The sequence below is a fragment of the Meriones unguiculatus genome, chromosome 8 (assembly GCF_030254825.1).
Source record: "Meriones unguiculatus strain TT.TT164.6M chromosome 8, Bangor_MerUng_6.1, whole genome shotgun sequence".
NCBI classification, from domain to species: domain Eukaryota; kingdom Metazoa; phylum Chordata; class Mammalia; order Rodentia; family Muridae; genus Meriones; species Meriones unguiculatus.
In genome coordinates this window covers 94948863-94972105 of record NC_083356.1, presented here as the reverse complement: position 1 = coordinate 94972105, position 23243 = coordinate 94948863, and the positions used below count along the sequence as shown (strand labels likewise).

The following is a 23243-nucleotide window of genomic DNA, read 5'->3' as shown; positions in this document are numbered from 1 at the left end:
GGTCTGATGCTCTTTGGGTGAATGACACCTAAATGAACATCGGTACAAAGTCCCAATTTATTTCTAGTATCAGAGATCAGACCTCTACTCTTGCCTGATGCGTCTAAAACAAAAAGGGGGAACTGTAGAGAGCTGCGTAATGCCGCGCCTTAAAGATGGAGCTGGTTTCTGCCTTCCACCTTCCCGATGGTGAGTGCTCTCTATCACAACTCCACATTTGGCTAAGGCCAAGGATCTGGCTTGCTTCCATGTATGTGGACCTATCTGCATTGCCCACGTGGCACGCAGGGGTTGGCTACCCAGAGGCTATTAAAGCTGTAGGCTGGCTTTCCCCAGGGTCAGATGATTTTGTTCAAGGTTCCTGAATAAACTGCATTAAAAAAAAAAAAAAAAAAAAAAAAAAAAAAAAAAACTTTTCTAAAATGTCACTTTCTTTTAAATTATTTATTTTTAATTAATTACAGTTTATTTACTTTGTTTCCCAGCTGTAGCCCCTCCCAATTCAACCCTCCCTCCCTCATCTATTCCCATGCCCTAAGCCCACTGATAGGGGAGGTCCTCTTCCCCTTTCCTCTGAACCTAGCCTATCAGGTCTTCCTCTGTGGCCTGGTAAAGCTGCTCCCCCCTCAGGCTGCCAACTCTCTCCATATCTTTTCAACACAGTACTTGAAGTCCTAACTAGAGCAATAAGACAACTAAAGGAGATCAAGTGGATACAAATCAGAAAGGAAGAGGTCAAAGTGTCACTATTTGCAGATGATATGATAGTATACATGAGTGACCCCAAAAATTCAGCCAGAAAACTCCTTCAGCTGATAAACACCTTCAGCAAAGTTTCTGGATACAAAATTAACTTTAAAAAATTAGTAGCCCTCCTGTATATGAAAGGCAAAAAGGCTGAGAAAGAAATTAGGGAAATAGCCACTAATAACATAAAGTACCTTAGTGAGATTCTAACCAAGCAAGTGAAAAATCTCTTTGAAAAAAACTTCAAGTCTCTTAAGAAAGAAATTGAAGAAGATAGCAGAAAATGGAAAGATCTCCCATGCTCATGGATCCGTAGGATTAACACAGTGAAAATGGCCATCCTGCCAAAAGCAATCTACAGATTCAATGCAATTCCCATCTAAATACCAACACAATTGTTTACAGAACTTGAAAGAACAATCCTCAATTTCATATATATATATATATAAAACCTGAATTGTTAAAGCAATTCTGTAAAATAACAGAGCAACTGGAGGTATCTCCATCCCTGATCTCAAGCAATAGTAAAATATCATTTTCATTTTGCCAAATATCTTTTGCTAATACTCCTGATTGTCATTATATGTCTAAAAATAAAAATATACAAATATTTTCATTCTAACTTTGCTTCAACATGCTCTATAGTCCCTCTAATTATAATTTCCCACTTTACTGAAAGCATTTCCTTACACAGCCTCAAATTTTTGTGAGTGTTTTTTGTAATTGTATTCCCTGAGGATCCCAATATTCTACCATAAAAACTCATCTTTCCATAACCAAATATTTGGCAGAGTGCAGGGAATCATATGAAAGAAGAGGGAGTTATTATGACGTGGAAAGGATCGGAACTCCACAAGGACCAAATATATCTGGGCACAGGGTCTTTTCTGAGACTGACACTCCACCAAGGACCATGTATGGATATAACCTAGAACCTCTGATCGGATGAAGCCCCTGGTAGCTCAGTAATCAATTGCTTTCCCATAGTAAGGGGAACAGGGACTATTTCTGACAGGAACTCAATGGCAGGCTCTTTGACCTCCCCACCCCCCCAAGGGAGGAGCAGTCCTGTTAGGCCACAGAGGAGGACTTTGCAGCCAGCCCTGAAGATACCTGATAAACCAGGGTCAGATGCAAGGGGAGGAGGTCCTCCCCAATCAGTGGACTTGGAAAGGGGCAGAGAAGAGATGAGGGAGGGAGGGTGGGAATGGGAGGGAATAAGGGAGCGGGATACAGCTGTAATACAGAGTTAATGAAATGTAACTAATAATAAATAATAAATAAACTCATCTTTCAGTTTATTTTAAAAGCTGTTTTGCATATTTTACTATTAATGAATTAATATGTTCAGTTTATATACTACAAGTAGAAGCTGATTTATCCAAAGTTGCCAGTGTTAGCTGAACTGTGCTCCTGCGACCAAACTTATCACTTTATATATAACACAAGACATCTTATTTTAAGAGGATTATGTAGAAGTACATTTTCCTTTTTGTTTATTTATTATTTATTACAATTTATTCACTTTGGTGCCAGGCTGTAGCTTCTTCCCTCATCTCCTCCTAGTAACACCTTCCTTCTTTCTTCTCCCCCTAGATTCTTCCCCTTCTATCTGACCCTAGCCTATCAGGTCTCATCAGACTGGCTGCATTGTCTTCCTCTGTGGCCTGTCAAGGCTGCACCCCCACCCCTAGGGGGAAGTGATCAGAGAGCCTGCCACTGAGTTCATGTTAGAGACAGTCCACTTGGAGACTGGGCTATATTTGAGCAGGGGTTCTAGGTTACCTCCATGCTTGGTCCAGGGGTCCCCTGGGCCCATATTTTTTGGGGTCTGTTGGTCTCCTTGTGGAGCTCCAGGTCTTTCTATCTCCTACTTCTTTCATAAGTTTCCCTTCATTCTGCCCAAAGTTTGGCTATGAGTCTCAGCCTCTGCTTCGATACCCCAATCAGTAGAGTCTTTCAGAGGCCTTCTGTGATAGGCTCCTGTCCTTTTCCCTGTCTTCTCCCACTTCTGATGTTTTCTACACAAATTGTACATACTAAAATCAACGGTATAAATCTGAATACTTTTAATACTTTGATAGTGGGAAATATGAAAACTTTTAGAATCATGTTAATGTACAAACACTGCACAGAAATTGCTTGGGTAGAAATTTAATAGCTCTAGAAACAAATGTAATAGGATTATAGAAAATTAAAAACACCTGACAGAAAAGAACATAATTAGAAAAATGAGAATTCAAACTACAGAATAGGAAACAATGCCTTCCCAGCAAGTCATCTGTGAGATGATTAATATCCAAAGCATATGAAGAACTTTAAAAGGGCTAAGAAGAAACCGACAATATTTTGCTAAATGATCTAAACAAATATGTGTCAAAACGTACAAATGGTCAATAAATATATGGAAACGGGCTCATAAGCTCTAGCTATAAGCAAAATTTCAACTAAAATTTCACTGAGGTTCTGATTCATCCAAAGAAAAGCTCTTTCTTGCATGCAAATGTTTAGCATGTTCTGGTACTGGGAGCATTTGGAGAAAATGGAACACTTTTGGTAGGAATGTAAATTGGTACAGCACTCATAGAAAACTACAGTGGTTCTTCATCACAGGTGTTCCTCCAAAACATGTCCAATTGTATCCTTCTCGGTAAAGGAAATGATGCCTGGATACAAAAGCGACTCGCAAATCCCGTATTTTTCCTTATTGTGTCATATTCACAAAAGATATGGAAATCATCCAGCTTTGTTTAGACAGATTAATATTAATGGATTAAAAACTGTGGCATACATAAACAGTGGAGTTACAGTTAGAAATAAAAAAATTGAAATCATGTCATTTTCAGATGTCTATACATTCCTCAAAATATGTAGAAATAGAGATTACTACATTAAATGAAGTCAGTCAAACAGAAAAAAATTTATATGGTTATGTCAGAAGTGTAAACTTTGGGAAATAAAATTAATGGAGAGACAAGCAAAAGGGAAGGATCTTAGGGGAATTGAGCTAAAGGGGTGGGAAAGAGATGAAAATCAAGAAGGCAATAAAAATAAAGCATCATGTATAGCAATATTACAGTAGAAACCATTAAGTTGTCATGCTTAATGATGCCAAGTAATTGTATTAGAGAACAAACATGTTTTAGACCTAAAAAATCATGTATAAAGAATATAAATAAAAATGAGTCACATAACAGATTGTAGCTATGTATATAAAAATGATAATAATTAGGGGATTACCTAACTTTAACTGCAACCAATATTCTTAACTGTTAGATTCACTATTGCTGTTCTATCCAATTTGGGGTTCCTCTATTGTCTCTCCCTTATAATCCAGAAAGCTATCTGCTGTAAATCCTAGGCTGCTTTCATCTGTGTTGATCTTATAAAGCTGAGTTTCAAATACAACTCTGATAAAGTTGTACTTCGCTTCATCTTCCTATAATGTTACACTGCTAGGTTATAGATATTAGACAACTAATTCTATAATAAGAAATATGTTTTTTCTTAGTTTTCATGTTTTCTGCAATTAGACATTAATGAAAATTTTGAATGTAATTATAAAATAGAAAACAAAACCTATATGTTGCACAAAGAAAAATATCCTTTGAAAAGATTAAAGAATGGTGTTAGATGCTTGACATTGCCTGATTTCAAATTATATCACAATGTACATACAAATGACAATGATCAATACAAGGTAATGCAGTCATAATGGTAGTCAAATAGACTAGGACATAGAATCCTACATAAACTTCAGTACACAAAATCAAGTGATTTTTCCCAAGGGAGTAGCTAAGACTACATAATGGGAAAGGATAGTCTTTTCAACCAACAGAAAAAGCAGAAAACAAATAGCTGCCTGGAAAGCTACGAGTTAGCTTTTCAGTTTCCCGTTATAGAAAAGAGATCGCTTCTCATAATCTAAACATGAAAGCTAGAATGAGGACAACATGGTACATGCCAATAATACAACATTCAGAAAGCTGAGAAAGGAGAAACTGAGATTCATAATCTTTCTAGCCTAGGAAGAACTAGTTTCAAAATAAGTAGACAAATTAATAAGATTAATACAAAATAAAACACATCATAACAACGAAGATCATAAAAGTATGAAGTTGTGAAAAGGTAACATGACCAAAACAAATAAAACACTTGCTTACACTGTATTCAGCAATAAATTTTTGTTTCTGTTAAACATAATAACAGAGAAGATAAATGTAGTTAGGAATTATGCTGGCCTAGTGAAATGGTGAAAGTAAATTATTGTCTATGAAACAGGACATCATTAGCCTCAGGAAGATGACTAGCTTTCCACCATCAGGAATTTCTGTCCTCATAAGTGTTCAAATGAACAGACATTGGTTAGAGTCAACACATGAGGGCCACTTCTACACCTTTATGCATATTTTACATGCTGATGATTGTCATAATTCATAGGTGTTGCAGTTGTGTAGAACTGTGTAATTGCTGTCTTATCATGGCAGCTTTTCTAGTAATTTCATTTTTTTTGAACCATGGAAGCTAGAACATAGAAAAGCAGCTTTCATTTCACGCAAAGTTCTTTGAATCCTGTATCCCAAGCACATGATGTATTCAGCAATAGGGAGCCCTGAGAGGGAACCAAGAGCAACGTAAATTTAATTACCACCTCTCATCGAAGTGACTATCAAAAACAAACAAACAAACAAACAAACAAACCTGAAGTTAGACACAATGCAGAGATGAATGGATCATGGGAGCCCAGCTCCCATCAGATACATCTACAGCAACTATATGTAAGACTCAAGGAACACCACTAGAGAGAGGGCAAAATGATTGCAAGATCTAGAACACCATGAACTCTGCTGTGGAAGGGTCTATCTAAGAAACGGCTATATAAACAATATCAGAACATTGGATATGTTAACACAGAAGGGGAAAAAAAAAAACAACTTTGCAGGGTCACAACCATTCACAGAGAACTACAGGTAAGTAATGTCTGCAGGAAGATAGAGAATTAGTCTCTCGCAGGTAGGAGATCCCTTATTGATTGCCCAGTTTAGAAGAGTTAACCATGAGTCCACAGGCAGTGAAACAACAAAAATAGGCCCAGAAAGTTTTATTTATAAGTATTTATATGCACATGTAGACATACAAGCACATGCATGTCTATATGTGTGTGTGTTTGTGTATCATTATTTTTTAAAGGCTATTACCTTGAAGTATGGGGGGTTCATGAAAAGAGCTTGAGAGGAGGGTAGCTAAAAGTGACTTCAGGAAGGAAAGGAAGATGAGAAAATGATGTAATTTTACTTTAATTAAAAACATATTCCATCCCCCTGAGGGGGGAGCAACCTTACCAGGCCACAGAGGAAGACAGTGCATCCACTCCTGATAAGACCTGATAGATTAATCAGAAGGAAGGAGAGGAGGACCTCCCCTATCAGTGGACTTGGGGAGGGGCATGCATGGAGAAGAGGGATGGAGGGTGGGATTGGGAGGGGAGGAGGGAGGAGGCCACGGGAGGATACAAAGTGAATAAAGTGTAATGAATAAAAATGAAAATAAAAAAATGGAAAAAAAGAACGAGAAAAAAAAACATATTCTCAACTCCAATTGATCACCTAATGCTAAATAACTACCACTCAAAACATACTTACAAGTAACACTACACAGACTAAACATATTATGATTAAGGAAAAAAAAGTATGACAATAATTAATAAAATAAAGAGCCATGGATCAAATGAAAGAAGGAGGTATATGCTAAGATTGGAGGGAAATAGGAAATAATGCAATCATATTAAAATGTCAAAAAATAAAAGAAGTAACGAAATGTAAAAAGGCAAAGAGACATACTAAACTATGATAACATTTAAAATTATCTGGTATATGCTACAAAATCATCAGAGTCAAAGGAAAATCTACACATTGGAGACTATTTTTAAGTTTTATTAATGATAAACAATTAATAAATATAATGTATAATGAACACATACAGCTAAAAGACAAATAGAAACACTCAGTGGCTGGCTTTCTGATCACCTCTTTCTGACAGGGGAGGAGTGCAGCATTACCTGACCACAGAGGAAGACAATGCAGCCAGTCCTGATGAGACTTGATAGGCTAAAGTCAGATGAAAGGGGAGGAGGACTTCCTTTATCAGTGGACTGGGTTAAGGGGGAAGGGAGAAGAAGAGGGAGGAAGGGCAAGATTGGGAAGGGATGAAGGAGTGTGGGGCTACAGCTGGGATACAAAATGAATAAATTGTAATAAATAAAATGTTGGGGTAAATAATGATAATAATAATAATAAAATTAAATGGGTAAACTTTGACATGTACTTCAGAGAAAACATAACTGTGGTTGAAGACTAGTAATTTTTTTCATATACTATATTTAGCATAAAAATTACAACCAAAAACATGCCCCATATGATGACTACAACTGAGGAAAAAAAAACAGACATGAAAAAGCACATGTTCTCCCATCAGCTGGGAGGCTGAGGCAGGAGAATTTAGGAGGACATGCCCAATGTTGGCTCCATCATGGGTAGTTTGCGATCAACTTGGGATACATGAGATCCTGCATCCAAAATAATGTTAAGGAATAAAAGAATGAAAAATTAAAGGGCAACACTAATATGGATTTAAGGTCACCAGTATCCATGTGTACTAAATGCAAAGTAATACAGTACTGTAAAGTTAGGACACGGTTTCAGAAAACTGAAAATGGGAGAGTTGTGTTCAAGAACCTGTCCCTCTGAGTTTATAACAAAGTAATTTTAAAATGCTCTCAAAGTCTTATACTGACACCTATGTTTATATTGGCAGGATTAGAAAATAAAGCCACAGACAGAAATAACCCAAGTGTCCATCTACTGATAAATAAAAAACAAAGTGTCATATCTTGATTTCATTTGTCTTTCTATTCATCAATCTAGATCTATAGAACATTATTTAGACTTAAATATTCAGGAAATTCTGACACATGGATGCAAACTAAAGACATTATGAAAACTAAAGGTTAAGTCACAAAAACATAAACATCTTAGGGTTTCCAATATTTGTGATACCTACAGTTGTAAAGTACACAAAGAGGAGAAGAAAAATGGTGGTGGCGAAGAACTGGGACAAGGTGATTTAGACATTGTTATTTTATTTTGTTTTGACATAGAGTCTTCTACAACCCGTGCTGAAATTCATTCGGTAGCCGAAGAGCCTCTTGTACAGTTGATCTGGGTTCCTCAAACTCTCAAGTACTGAAATGGTAGATGAATGCCAGTTTTTTTTTTTCTAAATTGTTTCAGTTCTGCAGCATTACAAAAATTCTGAGCACTGCCTGCTCCACTATGTGAATAAACCTGTTGAGAGGCAAAATCTCACCTTTCCTCTTTTGTTTATAGCAGAGATTTTTAAACTAGACTGACAAAAGGCATGACAGAATTTCTTTCACAGAAAAACAAAGCATATCAGTATTTCTGTTAATAACTTAATCTTCACGTGCATTTAAGGTTTATGCAAAGGAAAGAAGATGTAACAAAATAATAAACACAGCGGTATTATATAAGTTCTTAAAAGGTTTGACATAATAATAGTTATGTTGGTTGTAGCTGCCATTTTGACTACAAAATCATTCTCTCATGCACTTCAAAGCTTGTGGACAAGTGAGATAATTAAGAGTGTAAGTGATTCACTAGATTCTTTTTTTTATTCTTTTTTATTTATTTTATTAATTACGCTTTATTCATTTTGTATCCCCCCATAAGCCCCTCCCTCCTCCCCTCCCGATCCCACCCTCCCTCCCCTTTCTGCATGCATGCCACTCCCCAAGTCCACTGATAGGGGAGGTTCTCCTCTCCTTTCTGATCTTAGTCTATCAGTTCACATCAAAAGTGGCTGCACTGTCCCCTACTGTGGCCTGGTAAGGCTGCTCCCTCCTCAGGGGGAGGGATTCACTAGATTCTTAAGCCCAGAATCTTTCTTATAGTCAAGGTGGAATCTGTCTGACCACATCCCACCATTGCCTAATTTAGCTTAGCTTCTCCTGCTGTTCAAAAGCATGAAACATTCCTCTTGCTGCTGCTCATTAAATGCTTCTGTATCTAGATCCTCAAAAAAGTGAACTTTGTTTAATCCTGGACTTGTGTTTCTGTTTCTGATCTCACAACACTTTCTATCTTTACAATTTGATACTCACATACCAACCAGCACAGAGGTTACCTTGAATATCATTCTAGCAATAAATTGTGAAATGATAAACTAAAGAAAAGGGAGAGGAGTTGGGTATTACAGGAGAGGAAATTGAAATTTGAAATTTTTCAATGCGAGAATTTATTAACAGACAAAAATTATTGAGTAATGTTTACTTTATATAGACTATTTTGGAACTGTATCCCTGTTGGTGGTTCAAACTGTTTCTCTCCTCCTTGCAGGAGAAGTATGCCATAAGAGTTTACTTGTGAAATGTATGCACTATGTTTAGGTGAATGGAGGGAAGAGATGAACTATACCCGAGAGCCTATTTTTATGTCAATTATGCTCAGGTAAAACTGACCTTAGTGATAATTTTGAATCTTTGGAGATAGCACATGTTGACACTCCTCTACACTCAATACTGCCGAACTATGATTGAAGAACACATAAGATAATTTTATGTTTCAGATGTTTTATAATGGTCATTAAAAATTAACAGCAAGTAGAAAACTGGCTTATGCTTAGTGGCAGTTGAACGGCAGTAAAGTGTAATTGAGGTGGTGTGTCATGCTCTGTGACTGTAGGGGTACTAAAATGTGTCCCCTAAACATGCATAAACAGGTTTATACTATTCTTTTATCTGAGAAAGCACTTTTAGGGTAATAGAATTACTATCACCAAGGTAATGCACAGAGAGAGGTGAGGCAAGAAGAAATAAAGAATGAGCTTATACGTTGAGTAATGAAATTAATCCCACACATGAGCACATATGCCACAGTGTTAGAGCAGTCGTTATTATATTCACAGGAAAAAGGCTTCACCAGCATGAGGGTTACAGTAATTCTCAAATTAATAAGAAAAGATATGGAAGAGAGATCAGAAATCCAATTAATATTCTCATTTTCTGTTTCTCCTTTGTGCAATCACTGCTACATTTATCATGTTTTAATTGATGGGACGGACAATCTATATGAATAAAAAGGCACTCATGAGACTGAACACAGAAAAATATATACTATGGCTTCTTTCTATTTTAGATAGTAAATAAACTCTTTATATCCGTTTACAACAACTAACTCAAAATTTGTATGCAACGGTTCTTCTTCAGCTAATGCCAGCCTGCTAGAATCTTTTCCTCTTTTTCAGCTTGCAAGTGTGCATACATAAAAAGAAGTTATTTGGTCTAGAATATAAATAATTGAAATAAATTCCCAATTTTGTGATTTTACCCATGAACTATATTTAAATGCCAGCTACATTATAACCTTCAAGTAGCTCAATACTAGCACTTAAGAGTGCTGTTAATGTCTGAATTCAAGGAAATGCAAAAAGCTTTGCCATTTTGCTTCAATTGCTTGCAGCTTTTTAATAAATATTCACTCAATAATAACTGTTAACTTCTTACTCCAAAATAATTACACAGTAAAAAAAGAAGTTGATAGCTTAAAAGTTTACTTGAATCCAAAAAGAATAGCTGGAGGGTATTAAAAGAATTTTACAGAATAACAGTACAATACAGAGAATTAAAAATATTTTACATATGTATATCACTAAGAAGTTAAGGCAACTCTATCAGTTTTTTTTCAATTATAAGTGTTTTCACAAAATATCATAATTAGTTTTTATACAAATAACTTTCATTGCTCATCAGGCCTAGACTTATTATTTAGTTGTTCTGAAGGCTACCCATATTAGCTAAACAGCACGATTTGCTGATTGGCTGAGTGAGTGATTAGTTGGTCTAAGCTGTGAAAAGAATTGTGGCTTAGAAAAATGAGTTGCTAAGAAGCAGAAGTGAGGCATGGAGTCAGGTCTTAAAACTGCATGATTCCTCTGCATGTTTCAAGAATTATCTCTGTATTCCCTTCTTTTGTGCATAGTAGAATGGAACCATTTTTTCCAGAACACCGATTACCATCAGAGTCATATTGTTTCCTCTACTTCCAGAAAAAGTAGTGACATATGGCAATATTGGATTCTGAGTGGTTGCTTTTTTCTCGTTTTTATGAAAAAATAATTTCAAACACTTATTTCAAAAATAATGAAATATATGTATTTATTTTTATTTTGTTTAATGTATATAAAAGCATTTACAAATTAAAAATATGTCATAACACATATGTGCTTAAAGGTATATGCAACTTGATCAAAACACATTTATTAGAGAGGCTTCCCTTTTCTAATATCTACTCTTTTTCACTTTTTTCATTTGTTGTAATTACAGGGAACTGGAGATCAAAATAGTGTACACAATAACTTAATACGTTTCTTTATTCACCCCACTTCTCCAAATATTAAAAGAAAAAAATAGGTTAAAAATGAATAAAACAACATCTATTTGTTACTCTCCATACAAACGTGCTTAATTATGAAGCTTCTGAAATGTAAACAGTATATATTTATGTCAGTTTAAACTTTGTCAACAGTCTAAGTCAGAATTTTAGGATCTTTTACTCTCTCACTGTCTCTTTCTCTCTGTCGTGTGTGTGTGTGTGTGTGTGTGTGAGAGAGAGAGAGAGAGAGAGAGAGAGAGAGAGAGAGAGAGAGAGAAGTATGGTGAAAGGAAAAAGAATGAGAAGAATCTAATAGATGTCCTCAAAACTGTATTTCATTACATTGAAAAATAAATAAATACTGTGGTTTTAGTGACCAAATTATTTTTTTTATCTCAGGATAATTTAGTATAGTGCAAAGTGTAAGTATATACTGACAAATGAAATATATTAGTTAATAACAAAATAAATATTCAAGCATGAGAATCTGGCTCCAAAGTGTTCTGTTTCATCAAATTTATCTCCTCTTTTGGCTGAACAGAGAATGTTTATTGATATTATACGTACAAACACCTATTTTTAATGTTTTTAATTTTAATTTTTCTTAATTATAGTTTATTCACTTTTCATCCCACCCCCTGTAGTTCCCTCCCCATCCCACTCTTTCTCCCCCTTTTTCACGTATGCCCCTCCCCAAGTCCACTGATAGGGGAGGACTTCCTCTCCTTCCTTCTGATCCTAGCCTATCAGGTCTCATCAGGAGTGGATGCACTGTCTTCCTCTGTGGCCTGGTAAGGCTGCTCCCCCATCACGGGGTGGTGATCAAAGAGCAGGCCAATCAATTCTTGTCAGACAGTCCTTGTTCTCATTACTATGGAACCCACTTTGACATTGAGCTGCCATGAGCTACATCTGTGCAGGGGGTCTTAGGTTATCTCCATGCATGGTCTTTGTTTGGAGTATCAGTCTCAGAAAAGACCACTGTGCCTAGATTTTTTGGTTCTGTTGCTCTCCTTTGTGGAGCTCCTGTCGTCTCCAGGTCTTTCTATCTCCCCCTTCTTTCATAAGATCCTTGTACTCTGCCCAAAGTTTGGCTACAAGTCCCAGCATCTGCTTTGATACTCTGCAGGGTAGAACCTTTCAGAGGCCCTCTGTGAAGGGCTCCTGTCCTGTTCCCTGTTTTCTCCCTCTTTTGATGTCCATTCTCTTTGCCTTTCTGATTGGGGATTGAGCATCTTAGCCAGAGTCCTCGTTCTTGATTAGTTTCTTTAGGTGTACAGAGTTTAGTATGTTTATCCTATATTATATATCTAATATCCACTTATGAGTGAGTATATACCCTGTGTGTCTTTTTTGTTTCTGGGATACCTCACTCAGGATAAACTTCTTCAGTTTCCACCATTTGCCTGCAAATTTCATGATTTCCTTATTTTTAATTGCTGAGTAATATTCCATTATGTAAATGTACCACAATTTCAGTATCCATTCCTCAACTGAGGAGCATCTGGGTTGTTTTCAGATGATTGTTTCCAGCTTCTGGCTGTTACAAATAAAGCTGCTACAAACATGGTTGAACAAATGTTCTTGTTATATATTTGAGCATGTTTTGGATATATGACTAGGAGTGGTATGGCTGAATCTTGAGGAAGCGCTATTCCTAATTGTCTGAGAAAGTGCCAGATTATTTTCCAGAGTGGTTGTACAAGTTTACATTCCCACCTGCAGTGAAGGAGGGTTCCTCTTTCTCCACATCCTCTCCAGCATGTGTTGTCACTTGAGTTTTTTTATCTTAGCCATTCTGATGGGTGTAAGGTGAAATCTCAGGTAATTTAGTCATGCATTTCCCTGATGACTAAGGACGTTGAGCATATCTTTTTTTTTTTTTTTTTCAATGCAGTTTATTCAGGAACATTGAACAATCCTCGGACCCCGGGGTAAGCCAGCCCACAGCTTAAATAGCCTCTGGGTAGCCAACCCAGGCGTGCCACGGGGGCAATGCAGATAGGTCCACATACATGGAAGCAAGCCAGATCCTCGGCCTTAGCCAAATGTGGAGTTGTTCGTGACAGAGAGCACTCACCATCGGGAAGGTGGAAGGCGGAAACCAGCTCCATCTTTAAGGCATAGCATTCCGCAGCTCTCTACAGTTCCCCCTTTTTGTTTTAGACGCATCAGGCAAGAGTAGAGGTCTGATCTCTGATATTAGAAATAAATTGGGACTTTGTACAGATGTTCATTTAGGTGTCATCCACCCAAAGAGCATCAGACCCGTCCGATACCTTTTCAATTGGACTGGAGAATTCGATACTACGATGGAGCAGCTGAGAGTGGCCATTGTCCCAGTAAATTCTACCAGAGTGGACGCAGGACTAGCCACAGGATTATCAACATGGATTGCTGCAGCCATGAATCATCTGAAGGAATGGGCGGGCATGGGAGTGTTAGCAGGCCTTCTGGTGTTGGTCTCCTTGGTTTGCCTGTGGTATATATGCAAGATTAGAGTCTCACAACAGTGTGATGCAGCCATGATCATTCAGGCCTTTACAGCCATTGAAGCAGGACATTCTCCCCAAGCATGGTTGGATAAAAAGCTAAAATGATACGCTCAGGATGCGAGGCTAAGCACTGCACTCAGGGTCAGCCGCTTTGGACCCAGAGAAGAGCATGTCTGATTGCATGCGGGTTGATGCCCCAGGTCCCGCCTCTGAGCATATCTTTTAAAGTGTATTTGTGTGGTGCTTGTGTTTGACAATAAGTCTATTCTTTTTCAAAATGTTTTTTCTCATTCATTTATTTTATTCACTTTACATTTTTGTAGCTCCTTCTCTCCTCCAGTACCAGTCTCACCTTCTCTTCCTCTCCCTTTTTCCTCAGACAAGGGGAGCTCCCTTTCCCATCCACCCAAACTTATCAATTTGCATCAAGACTGAATGTGTCCTCTTCCTCTGTGGCCTGTCAAGGCAGTCCTGCCAGGGAAAAGTGATTTAAAAAAAAAAAAGCTGGCAAGTGAGTCCTTGTCCTATGCAGGTCCTACTTCCCTTACTAGAGGACCAATTTGAAGCCTAAGCTACCCATCTGCTCCATCTTTGTAGGGGTTCTTAGTTCAGTTCTTGCATGGTCCTTGGTTGATGCTTCAGTCTTAGCAAGCTTCTCTGGGTCTTGTTTAGTTGGCTCTGTTGTTTTTCTTGTGGAGGTCCTGTCACCTCTGCATCCTGTTCTCTTTCCTCCCACTCTTATCTAAGATTCCCTCCCTATGTATCAACCAATGTTTGACTGTGAGTGTCAGCATCTGTTTTGAGGCTCTTCTGGATAGAGTCTCTCAGAGGACAACTCTGAAAGGCTCCTGTCTGCAAGCTCAGCAGAATATTGCTCATATGGTCAGGGATCAGCACTCTTAAATTGGTTGGGTATTTGGTTGGGCACATAAGTCTGTTCTTCTGTGTGCATGCATCTACACAACTGAGCATGTCTGTCTAGAGACAAACGTCTATCTCAAATGTCATTTATTATTTATTCATTTATTACTATTTATTCACTTTGTATCCTTACTGTAGCCTCCTCGCTCATCTCTTCCAGTCCCAAACTCTCTCCTTCTTCCCCATCTGTCCCTCCTCTAGTCCACTGATAGGGGAGGTCCTCCTCTCCTACTTTCTGACTCTAGCTTATTAGGTCTCATCAGTACTGTCTGAACCCTCTTTCTCTGTGGTCTAGTAAGGCCCATCTTGCCAGGTAGAATTGATCAAAGAGCCGACCACTGAGTCCATGTCAGAGACAGCCCCTGTTCCTTATTAGGGAACCCACATGGAGACTGAGCTGCCCATGAGATACATCTCAGCAAGAGGTCCAGGTCCTCTCCAAACATGGCCCTTGGTTGATTCATCAGTCTCTGTAGCCCTCCACTGGGCCCAGATTTTTTGGCTCTGTTGGTCTCCTTATGGAGTTTCTCTCCCCCCAGGTCTTTCTATCTCCCCCTTCTTCCATAAGATTCCCAGTACTCTGCCAAAGTTTGGATATGAGTCCCAAATGTGATTTCTTTGCAGCCTCTTATCTTGCATTTTGAGAAAGGGTGTCCCAGCGGGACTTTAGTTTCTGTAGTTAGGATACGCCTGTGAGTCTCCTGAGTCCCACAAATGCACCTATCTCCACTTTGGGGGGGGCTGGGGGAGAGTTGTCTATCTTCCTATCTAATACAGGAATTAAACAGTCATGCAGCTACTCCTGGCCTTTTTAAAGAAGACCTGAGGATGAAACTCTGGTCCTTGTGCTTTGCGAGCAAGCACTTTACTGACTGAGATATCTCCACCACTTTCATCTGTAAATATATTTTAGATTTACTTTCAAGTCAAATACTGGTAGTATTTTTTGATAATTTTGATAATTTATTCTAAACAGTTCTTTGGGATAGAATAGATACGTGAAGAAATTTACAGCCCAGTTTATTTCTAAGTAGTAACTCAAGTTCTTCATGAACACAATGAAGGTCTTTCAGGAAATTATTTATGTATATAAAATTCATGCATGAATTACTCATATGAGTAATTACTAATTTGTTATTCATATGAGTGATCTAATGTCCATATTCATTCCTTCTGCTCTTCCATTCTTTATTTTGGAAGAGCTAAAGAATGCTTCTAGAAAATGGAAACAACTTAGACGTCCCTCAATTGAAGAACAAATAAAGAAAATGAAAATGTGGTACATTTATACATGGAATACTACTCAGCTATTTAAAAAAAAAAAACAGCTTGCAATTTGCAGGAAAATGTATGGAACTAGGAACAATAAGCCTGAGTGAGGTAACCTATACCCAGAAAGACACACAGGGGGTTCAAGGACACCACAAGAAGAGCTACAAAGAAAACTAACTTGGGCCTATTTGGGCTCACAGAGACTAAACCAACAACCAAAGGCTTACATGGGCTGGACCTAGACCCCCTATACATATGTGCCAGATGTGAAGTGTGGTCGAAATGTTGGTCCCCTAACAATGGGAGTAGAGGGTTTTTCTGAATCTGTTGCTGCCACTGGTCCTTTCCCTTAGCTAGGCTGCCTGGTCAGGCCCCAGTGAGAGAGGATACCTGTAGTCCTGCTGCAATATGCTGTAGCACTGTGGTTTGATCCTCCTTTGGGGCCTCCCTTTGTTTGAGAAGAAGGAGGGGGAGGATGCAAGGAGAGAGCATCCTTTCATTGAAAGGAAGGAGGGGCTGAGAGGAGAGGAGGGAAAGGACTGTGATCAGGCTGTAAAAAATAAATACATAGACAGACAGATAAAAAGATAGAAAGAATGGTAAAGAAAGAATGCATCTAGAACTTCAAGCGTGCCAAGAAAGCATTCTACTGCTGAAATATAACCCAATTCCTACATCTTTATTATGATGTAATACCATATAAAAATTGAACTTTGCCTAATAAAAATCTCAAACACATTTTCTATATAAAATGAATACAAGGTCATTTCTCAACTTTTAGATAGAAGTTTGGCTACTTGACTTGTGGGAAGAATTCAAATTTAATTGTTTTCCAATAATGGTACATTGAGTCATTTAGGAATCCATGTGGCCATCCTCCAAAATTACCACACAATGATTTGTCTCGGGTCTTCTGAAGATGCCTCATCTCTGCTACTGATGGTACACAGTGAGGCAGGTAAACATCAAAACTGAAACTTACATACTTCACTAATATTATGGCATAGACTATTTGTTAACTTTCCAGATTTCATGGAAGAATAACCAGGTAAGTACTGTTTTTCTGATAAATAATTTAAACTTTCCATTTATGCTTGTTAAATTGTTTCATTGCTTAGATATTGTCAAGTATTTGTTGCTCAAATGTATCTTGACTGTAAACTTTGATGCTTTTTTGCTTTGTTGCTTTTCCTTTTCACCAGCAAACACAATCTCTTTTCTCCTCTTGCCAATTATAGATGTGTTACAAAATTCAGTTTCTTTTATGACAGCTTAAAGGAACTTTTTTAAAAGTTGGAAGGAAATATCCAAAGTTACAAAATCCACAATTATGACATTTACACATTTTCACACCATGGCTTATAAACAAGTAAACACAGTCTCATGACACAATAATAAATGGTATTTACAGTGCAAAAAAATCTATTTTGAAAATTATTCACCTTTGTCCTTAATATGCAAACATCTAAATATATATAACAAATGAAGCACATAGAAAAAGATATAGTATATTTTGATATTTATAATTCGTACATTTAATACTCAATTTCTATATTCTGAGCAACAAAAGTACAGAGGCATGTGATTATTTGTGTCTTCCTTCCTGCACCAAGTGTTTTGGAAACTTGTGTCCTTGTGTCGTCTATGTATGCCCGGGACTTTCTAAGTAGATCCAGGTTCTTTTCCAACATGAGATATTCCTGATACGTCCTCCCAAATGATGGAATTATAGGATACAGTACTGCACCAAGGTTATGACTTTCTTGAAAGAGACATTCCAGAACAAGTAGGGAGCCGTTCACTTACCACCAAATGAATCTGTGGTAATCACCACTCCTAGAATATTACTGAGGTTTACGTTCTATTCAAACCAATTCAGAAAAGGAAAGACTACACAAATAGTAAAAACAATGTTATTATCGCTGCATTTTAATGAAACAATCTATTATTCATGACAAACATTAATTGTGTAGCTGAAAAAAAAGATCACTGTCTATTTACACGGAGGTGTGAACTGCAATGTATTTGGAAACTTGACCTATATCTTTTGTGATAAGACTAGCACTAAAGATTCTGTTTTATTATATATATTTAAATATGTTTGCCTAACTATATCATCTTACAGTCAATCACATAAATGATGAATCTTTCAACATATTGTTTCAGAAAGTATTACTTCTAAGTGAACATAACGTCTATTGTTGGTAACCAAACAAGCAATTTAAAGTAGCAATATAAATTGCTAATTCCCACAACAAATGCTTTGCATGATACAGGGAATTAAATGCAGAGACCTGAAAACATGAGGCAAGTGCCTCATCACTAGCTGTCACTGTGCCCAGTAATAACTTTCAAGGGTCAAAAATTATTCAATAAGTTGGTTAAATTTGGGCTGGTATATGATTTTTCCAAATGAAGTTCATGATGCATTCTAAGACAGCTTGTATGCAAATAATTTATGAAATATCATGGCTGCTATTGAGAAAGATAGAGTAAAACAAAGATGACCTTATGGATAAAAACCTATTAGGTCTTTGGAATCTTCATTGCTTTCTGAGTATGTATTTGGTTTTATCCGAAAAGAAAATATTTCATATTTCTCAACAAATGTAACTAAAGTCAGCTATTAAATTTCATAAGCAGCCAGAACCAGGTTGGTATAAAATTCATATAGTCAAAGCATAAATTGTCAAAAACGGGGTTTAATAACACACACGGATTCACAGCACATGCAAACTTACCCTTCTAATCTCACATCCGGCAGACTTCGGTTAAGGGCAATCAAATCACTGGCCATGAGGTTAAACTGATTGATTTTAAACAACTCTTTCATCTTCTCTTGGTCATCTTTTGGAATAAGCACAGCCTTTCCCATTTCTCCAGGACCTTCTTGGTTTCTTGAAATAACAGCTATAAACAGATACAGGACATAGTGAACAATAATAATGAAAATAAGCCAAATAATGAACAGAGTAAGCTTATGTCTTAAAATTCTTTTTTTGTATTATTAATATATAATGATGCAGTATCTTGAACTATGTTTCACAAATTATATTTTATACAAAGAAACTTTCTATGTAATATTTCAAGTATAAATGTAGTATACTATCCAATGGGTAATAATATTTAATAATGAAGCATCATTAAAAAATGGCACTTGAAGATTTTAGTCAAATTTGAAACATATTTACCAGATATAAGTTAAGCTGAGGACTGAGTAAATAAAAATGCCTCTTTTGAAAATACACCAATCTTAACTTATCTACGAATCCAATTAAAACTTGATTATTCAATACCTCTATTATAATTTCATATTCACAAAATCAACAAAGATTGATAATTCTTGGTCAATACATTTTGAAATTGTATAAAAGGAGTTTCACAGTGGTGAAATCTAATTTTAAATATCAAGATACCTAGGTATTTCATACTTGAAAACTCTACACAAATATCAGTGCTTGTCAATTTATTAATAGAATTTAGGATTTAATATGCACACAAATGTTCTTGCAATTTTTTTTTCAGATTAATCAATAAACTAAACTGCTTTCCTGCTCTAAATATGATCAAAGAGAAGGCAACAGAGTCCATGTCAGAGACAACCCCTGTTCCCCTTACTAGGTAATCCACATGGACACTGAGCTGCCTATGGGTTACATCTGTGCAGGGGATCTAAGTTCTCCCCACATATGGTTCTTAGTTGGTGTATTAGTCTCTGCAGGCCTGCCTGGGCCCAGATTCGTTGGCTTTGTTAGTCTCTTTGTGGAACTCCTGTTCCCTGGACCATCACTGAGACTCAAGTCAGATATCCTCCCATTTCCCAGAGTCAGAGGGATCTTGTGACTAGGCAGTGTGTTCAGGAACAGAACCTGTACAATTTCCAGGTCACCACACACCTCACTGAGAAAGACCAGTGTGCTTGCAGGCATTGCCACAGTCATGAGCAACGGTATCTCCATAAGGAGAGTCACTCCTATTTAGTAATGTCATGAACTCTGTCCACTGTGGCCATGCTCTTCCATGTTGTTTCCATATCCTTCACTGTTGCATCTCTATGTGCATTATCTCTGCCCTGCACAGCTCTGCTCCACCATCTTTCCTTTCAGTTTTGTGAAACTACTTTTTATAAGCATCTTCCTATCAGACCTGCTTGTTTTAGTTGTTTTGGAATACTACAGGCTCTGCAGACTCCTTCTTCAGCACATTTGTGATCCAGCTTGGACTTGGGTTTCACCTCCATGGCTTTTCCATGGTGGTTGCAGGGCCAACAGCATGGGCAAAAGGGGGTACTGGTTTGTCAGGGGCATCAAACACCTGTACATCAAGCCCTTCATGGCCATTGCTGGCTGGCAGCTACAGCCTGGTGCAAGATACCTGGAGTCTGGTGATATGGGAAAGACTTAACTTGGTCTCTGCCTCCAGCCCAGCAGGAGCAATGTACATCTTGGCTCCTCCATCCAGTGGGTTTGTTTGTTTTCATTTGGGTATTAGGTATTCCAGGTTAGTCTCAAAGATGATCTGCAGCAGCTGAGATGAATATCAGCTTCTCATCTTAGTTCCCCTACCTGAGCACTGGGATTAGTCACACACCAGTTTTATGCAGTGCTGGGAACTAAACCCAGGCATTTGTTTACACTAGTTTAGTACTGTTAACTGAGCTACTACCTACCCCTGACCCCTGTATAGTTTTTATGTGTCTGAATGTTTTGCCTATACTTGCAGAGGGTTGAAGAGGGGCCTAGATCCATCTCCTATGTCTACTAAAGCCAGATTTCAACAACAGAAACAATTGAAAGCTTACAAACTCATGGAAATGGAGCAACTCGCTAATGAATAGACCAAGACAGAAATTAAGAGATGAAAGATGTTTAAATAAAATCGAATAGAAGTTTTTATTTTTGAAGGAAATGGTCTGAAGCAACAACATAGACAGGAAGAGGAGACCTCACAAATACTCTTATGGATTTTTGTCACATATTTTGTCTGTAAGCTTAATGATACTAAAGTGAAAGGCTTTTTATCTGATGAAAAATAATACCAATTTGCTACAACATACTATAGCTAAAGTTTTGGCATAAACTATTAGTATACTTTTTACGTTAGTAAAACAAGTCTACTTTGACATCTTATTACAAAGTTTTTGTAGGGGAGAAAATCCTCCTTTTATCCTCTTGGGTCATGCATACAGCCAAAGAATTTAACACACAACTGACACTCTAACAAGAGAAACGCATACGTGTTTCTTTATAGAAGTACACTAAAGTGTTTAGAAGTGAAGACACAGAGACAGGTTTATACACCTTTGTGTAGGTGCTATGGGAATACAGCCGAGCAAAGGAGCTTGGGTAAGGAGTAAATAGTTGGACAGTGACTTGTAAACACGTGGGAGACTCTCAGTAAACTTAAGTTTATCTGTACCATTTGCTAGTGTCGACTCTGAGTTTCGAGTTGACGGCAAAGATGTTCTTTTCTTTTCAGTACAGTGGGGAGGCCACATTTCTGAAAGGTCATTTCATGACCTCAATTATTAAGGAAGGACTGTAATTAGAGTGTCCCTTCGAAGTTCTGTTTCTTAAGTGCCTACAGGTCAAAACAATCATTGTGCCAAATGGTATATTTTGAGGAGACATATTCTGGACACCTGCACTCCCTGTATGTGTGACAAAATCCATTATATTACAGAGAAAAAAGTTGGGGTCAATACAATTTTTTCATGATTAAGATGAATTTGAAATTTCTCTGTGTGGGAAAACAAGGGCTCAGCAACCACACCATATCCCATGAACACCAAGCCAAACCATATATTTGTTTTTGTAACATATTCAGAGAAGTGATGATTTCCCTTTATCAAGTAGATCACATTATAGTGTTTGAAAGTAACAAAAATGAAAACCATTGTAACAGTGTCTTTAGCCCTAGAACACTGAGCACATTTCCATAGTTATTTTCCTTTGTCACGTCAGTTTCTTATTGGTGAAAATAACAGCTTATTGTTTACCAGATTTTCTGTCTCCTCTACAAAGGTAAGTGCATTTTTCTTAATCAAAGCTAATGAATGTATTTGACATTTCAAGAATGTTTAGTATGTGTCTGAGCATAGCAAATGGTGTTTCTCACCTTTGTGAAGAAGAAAAAAAAGAACTGTAAGTAATTATGGTGTGGATTTTTTTCTGGATTGTACCTGGAGGAATGTATTTTGCTAGTGGGGAGAGAAAATAAAATCCAACTTGTTCTTTAAATAGCATAAATAGAATGTGGGAAAGAATATGCAGTTTGGCTATGTGGTTTATCTCTGACAACCTATACTTTTAAATAGTAACTTCTAGGTATTTTTTTAAACCTATTGATTCCTTTCTTCCACATAGCATAAGACTACCCTACCCTCATACCACAAAATACATTTTTACACAACCAAATGAAAAAGTCAAAGTGAATTGCCATAAAATATTTATCCTTCCCATCTCCACTAATAGGAACCTTAATCAGCATGGCAATGTATCACCTTTGGAGAGAAGGCAGCTAAAGCTAATCTCCAGTTTCTCTATCATTGGTGTATATGTGGATAGAAATGCCCTGATTGAAAGACTGGTTTAGATTACATAGAGTAATTACTATGCGCATTGTATGTTATTTTCTGCTCTTTACATAGAAACTTCTTAAAATGATTAACAGTTAATTTAACATTCCATAATATTATAAATGTTGTGGGATTATCATAAATGCAGAATACCTTCATAAGCATTGTCATTTTCTTTAATGTAGAATCTACTTTTTATATGTATGTAAAATCAATGTGAAGAACATTGATTTTAATCTTCAAATTCTCATTATAACAAAACAAAACAAAAAAACCCTAACTTACCAGGATATCAAATAATCACTGTATACCAATGGCATTATTTGTACTTGTACCTTGTATTATGGACATATTTTTATTTTTGTTCAGAATTATACCATGGATGATGATTGCTTGTGAAAGGAGAGATGGATCTTACTCCCAGAAGAAAATATGTTGTAAAGTAAGAGTAAATTTGTTTTAAGGTAGTAGTTTCATTATATGAAGGAACTCATTAATACATGATAAATATTGATAAGACCAAAATATTAAATATAAATATCCAAAATATATAAACATTATCTCATCATATTTTTCAAAACATGGTCTTTCATGTGGCATACCAAAAAGTGGTTTTGTCAAATCTATTGTTGTTGAGTTCTGTGCCTTGGAAATACTCATTCTCTTTAACAACCCTCCATTCACATCTCTCACTTCCAATGTAAGACTTACAATAAATTCAAATTTTTTACTTTAGTCATTCTCATAGATAGGCACTCATAGTCTATCACTAATATTTCAACG

General features: G+C 37.0%; 1 protein-coding gene across 3 annotated transcripts in view; it reads right to left on the bottom strand.

Moving 5' to 3' along the window:
• The window catches only part of Galnt13 (polypeptide N-acetylgalactosaminyltransferase 13), a 590130-nt gene that overhangs the window by 366482 nt on the left and 200405 nt on the right, over positions 1-23243 (bottom strand). For all 3 annotated transcript variants that reach the window (XM_060390179.1, XM_060390181.1, XM_060390180.1), the window contains exon 3: positions 18625-18793. In XM_060390179.1, the coding sequence (XP_060246162.1) occupies positions 18625-18793 (169 nt within the window). The remainder of the gene's footprint in view (positions 1-18624; positions 18794-23243) is intronic.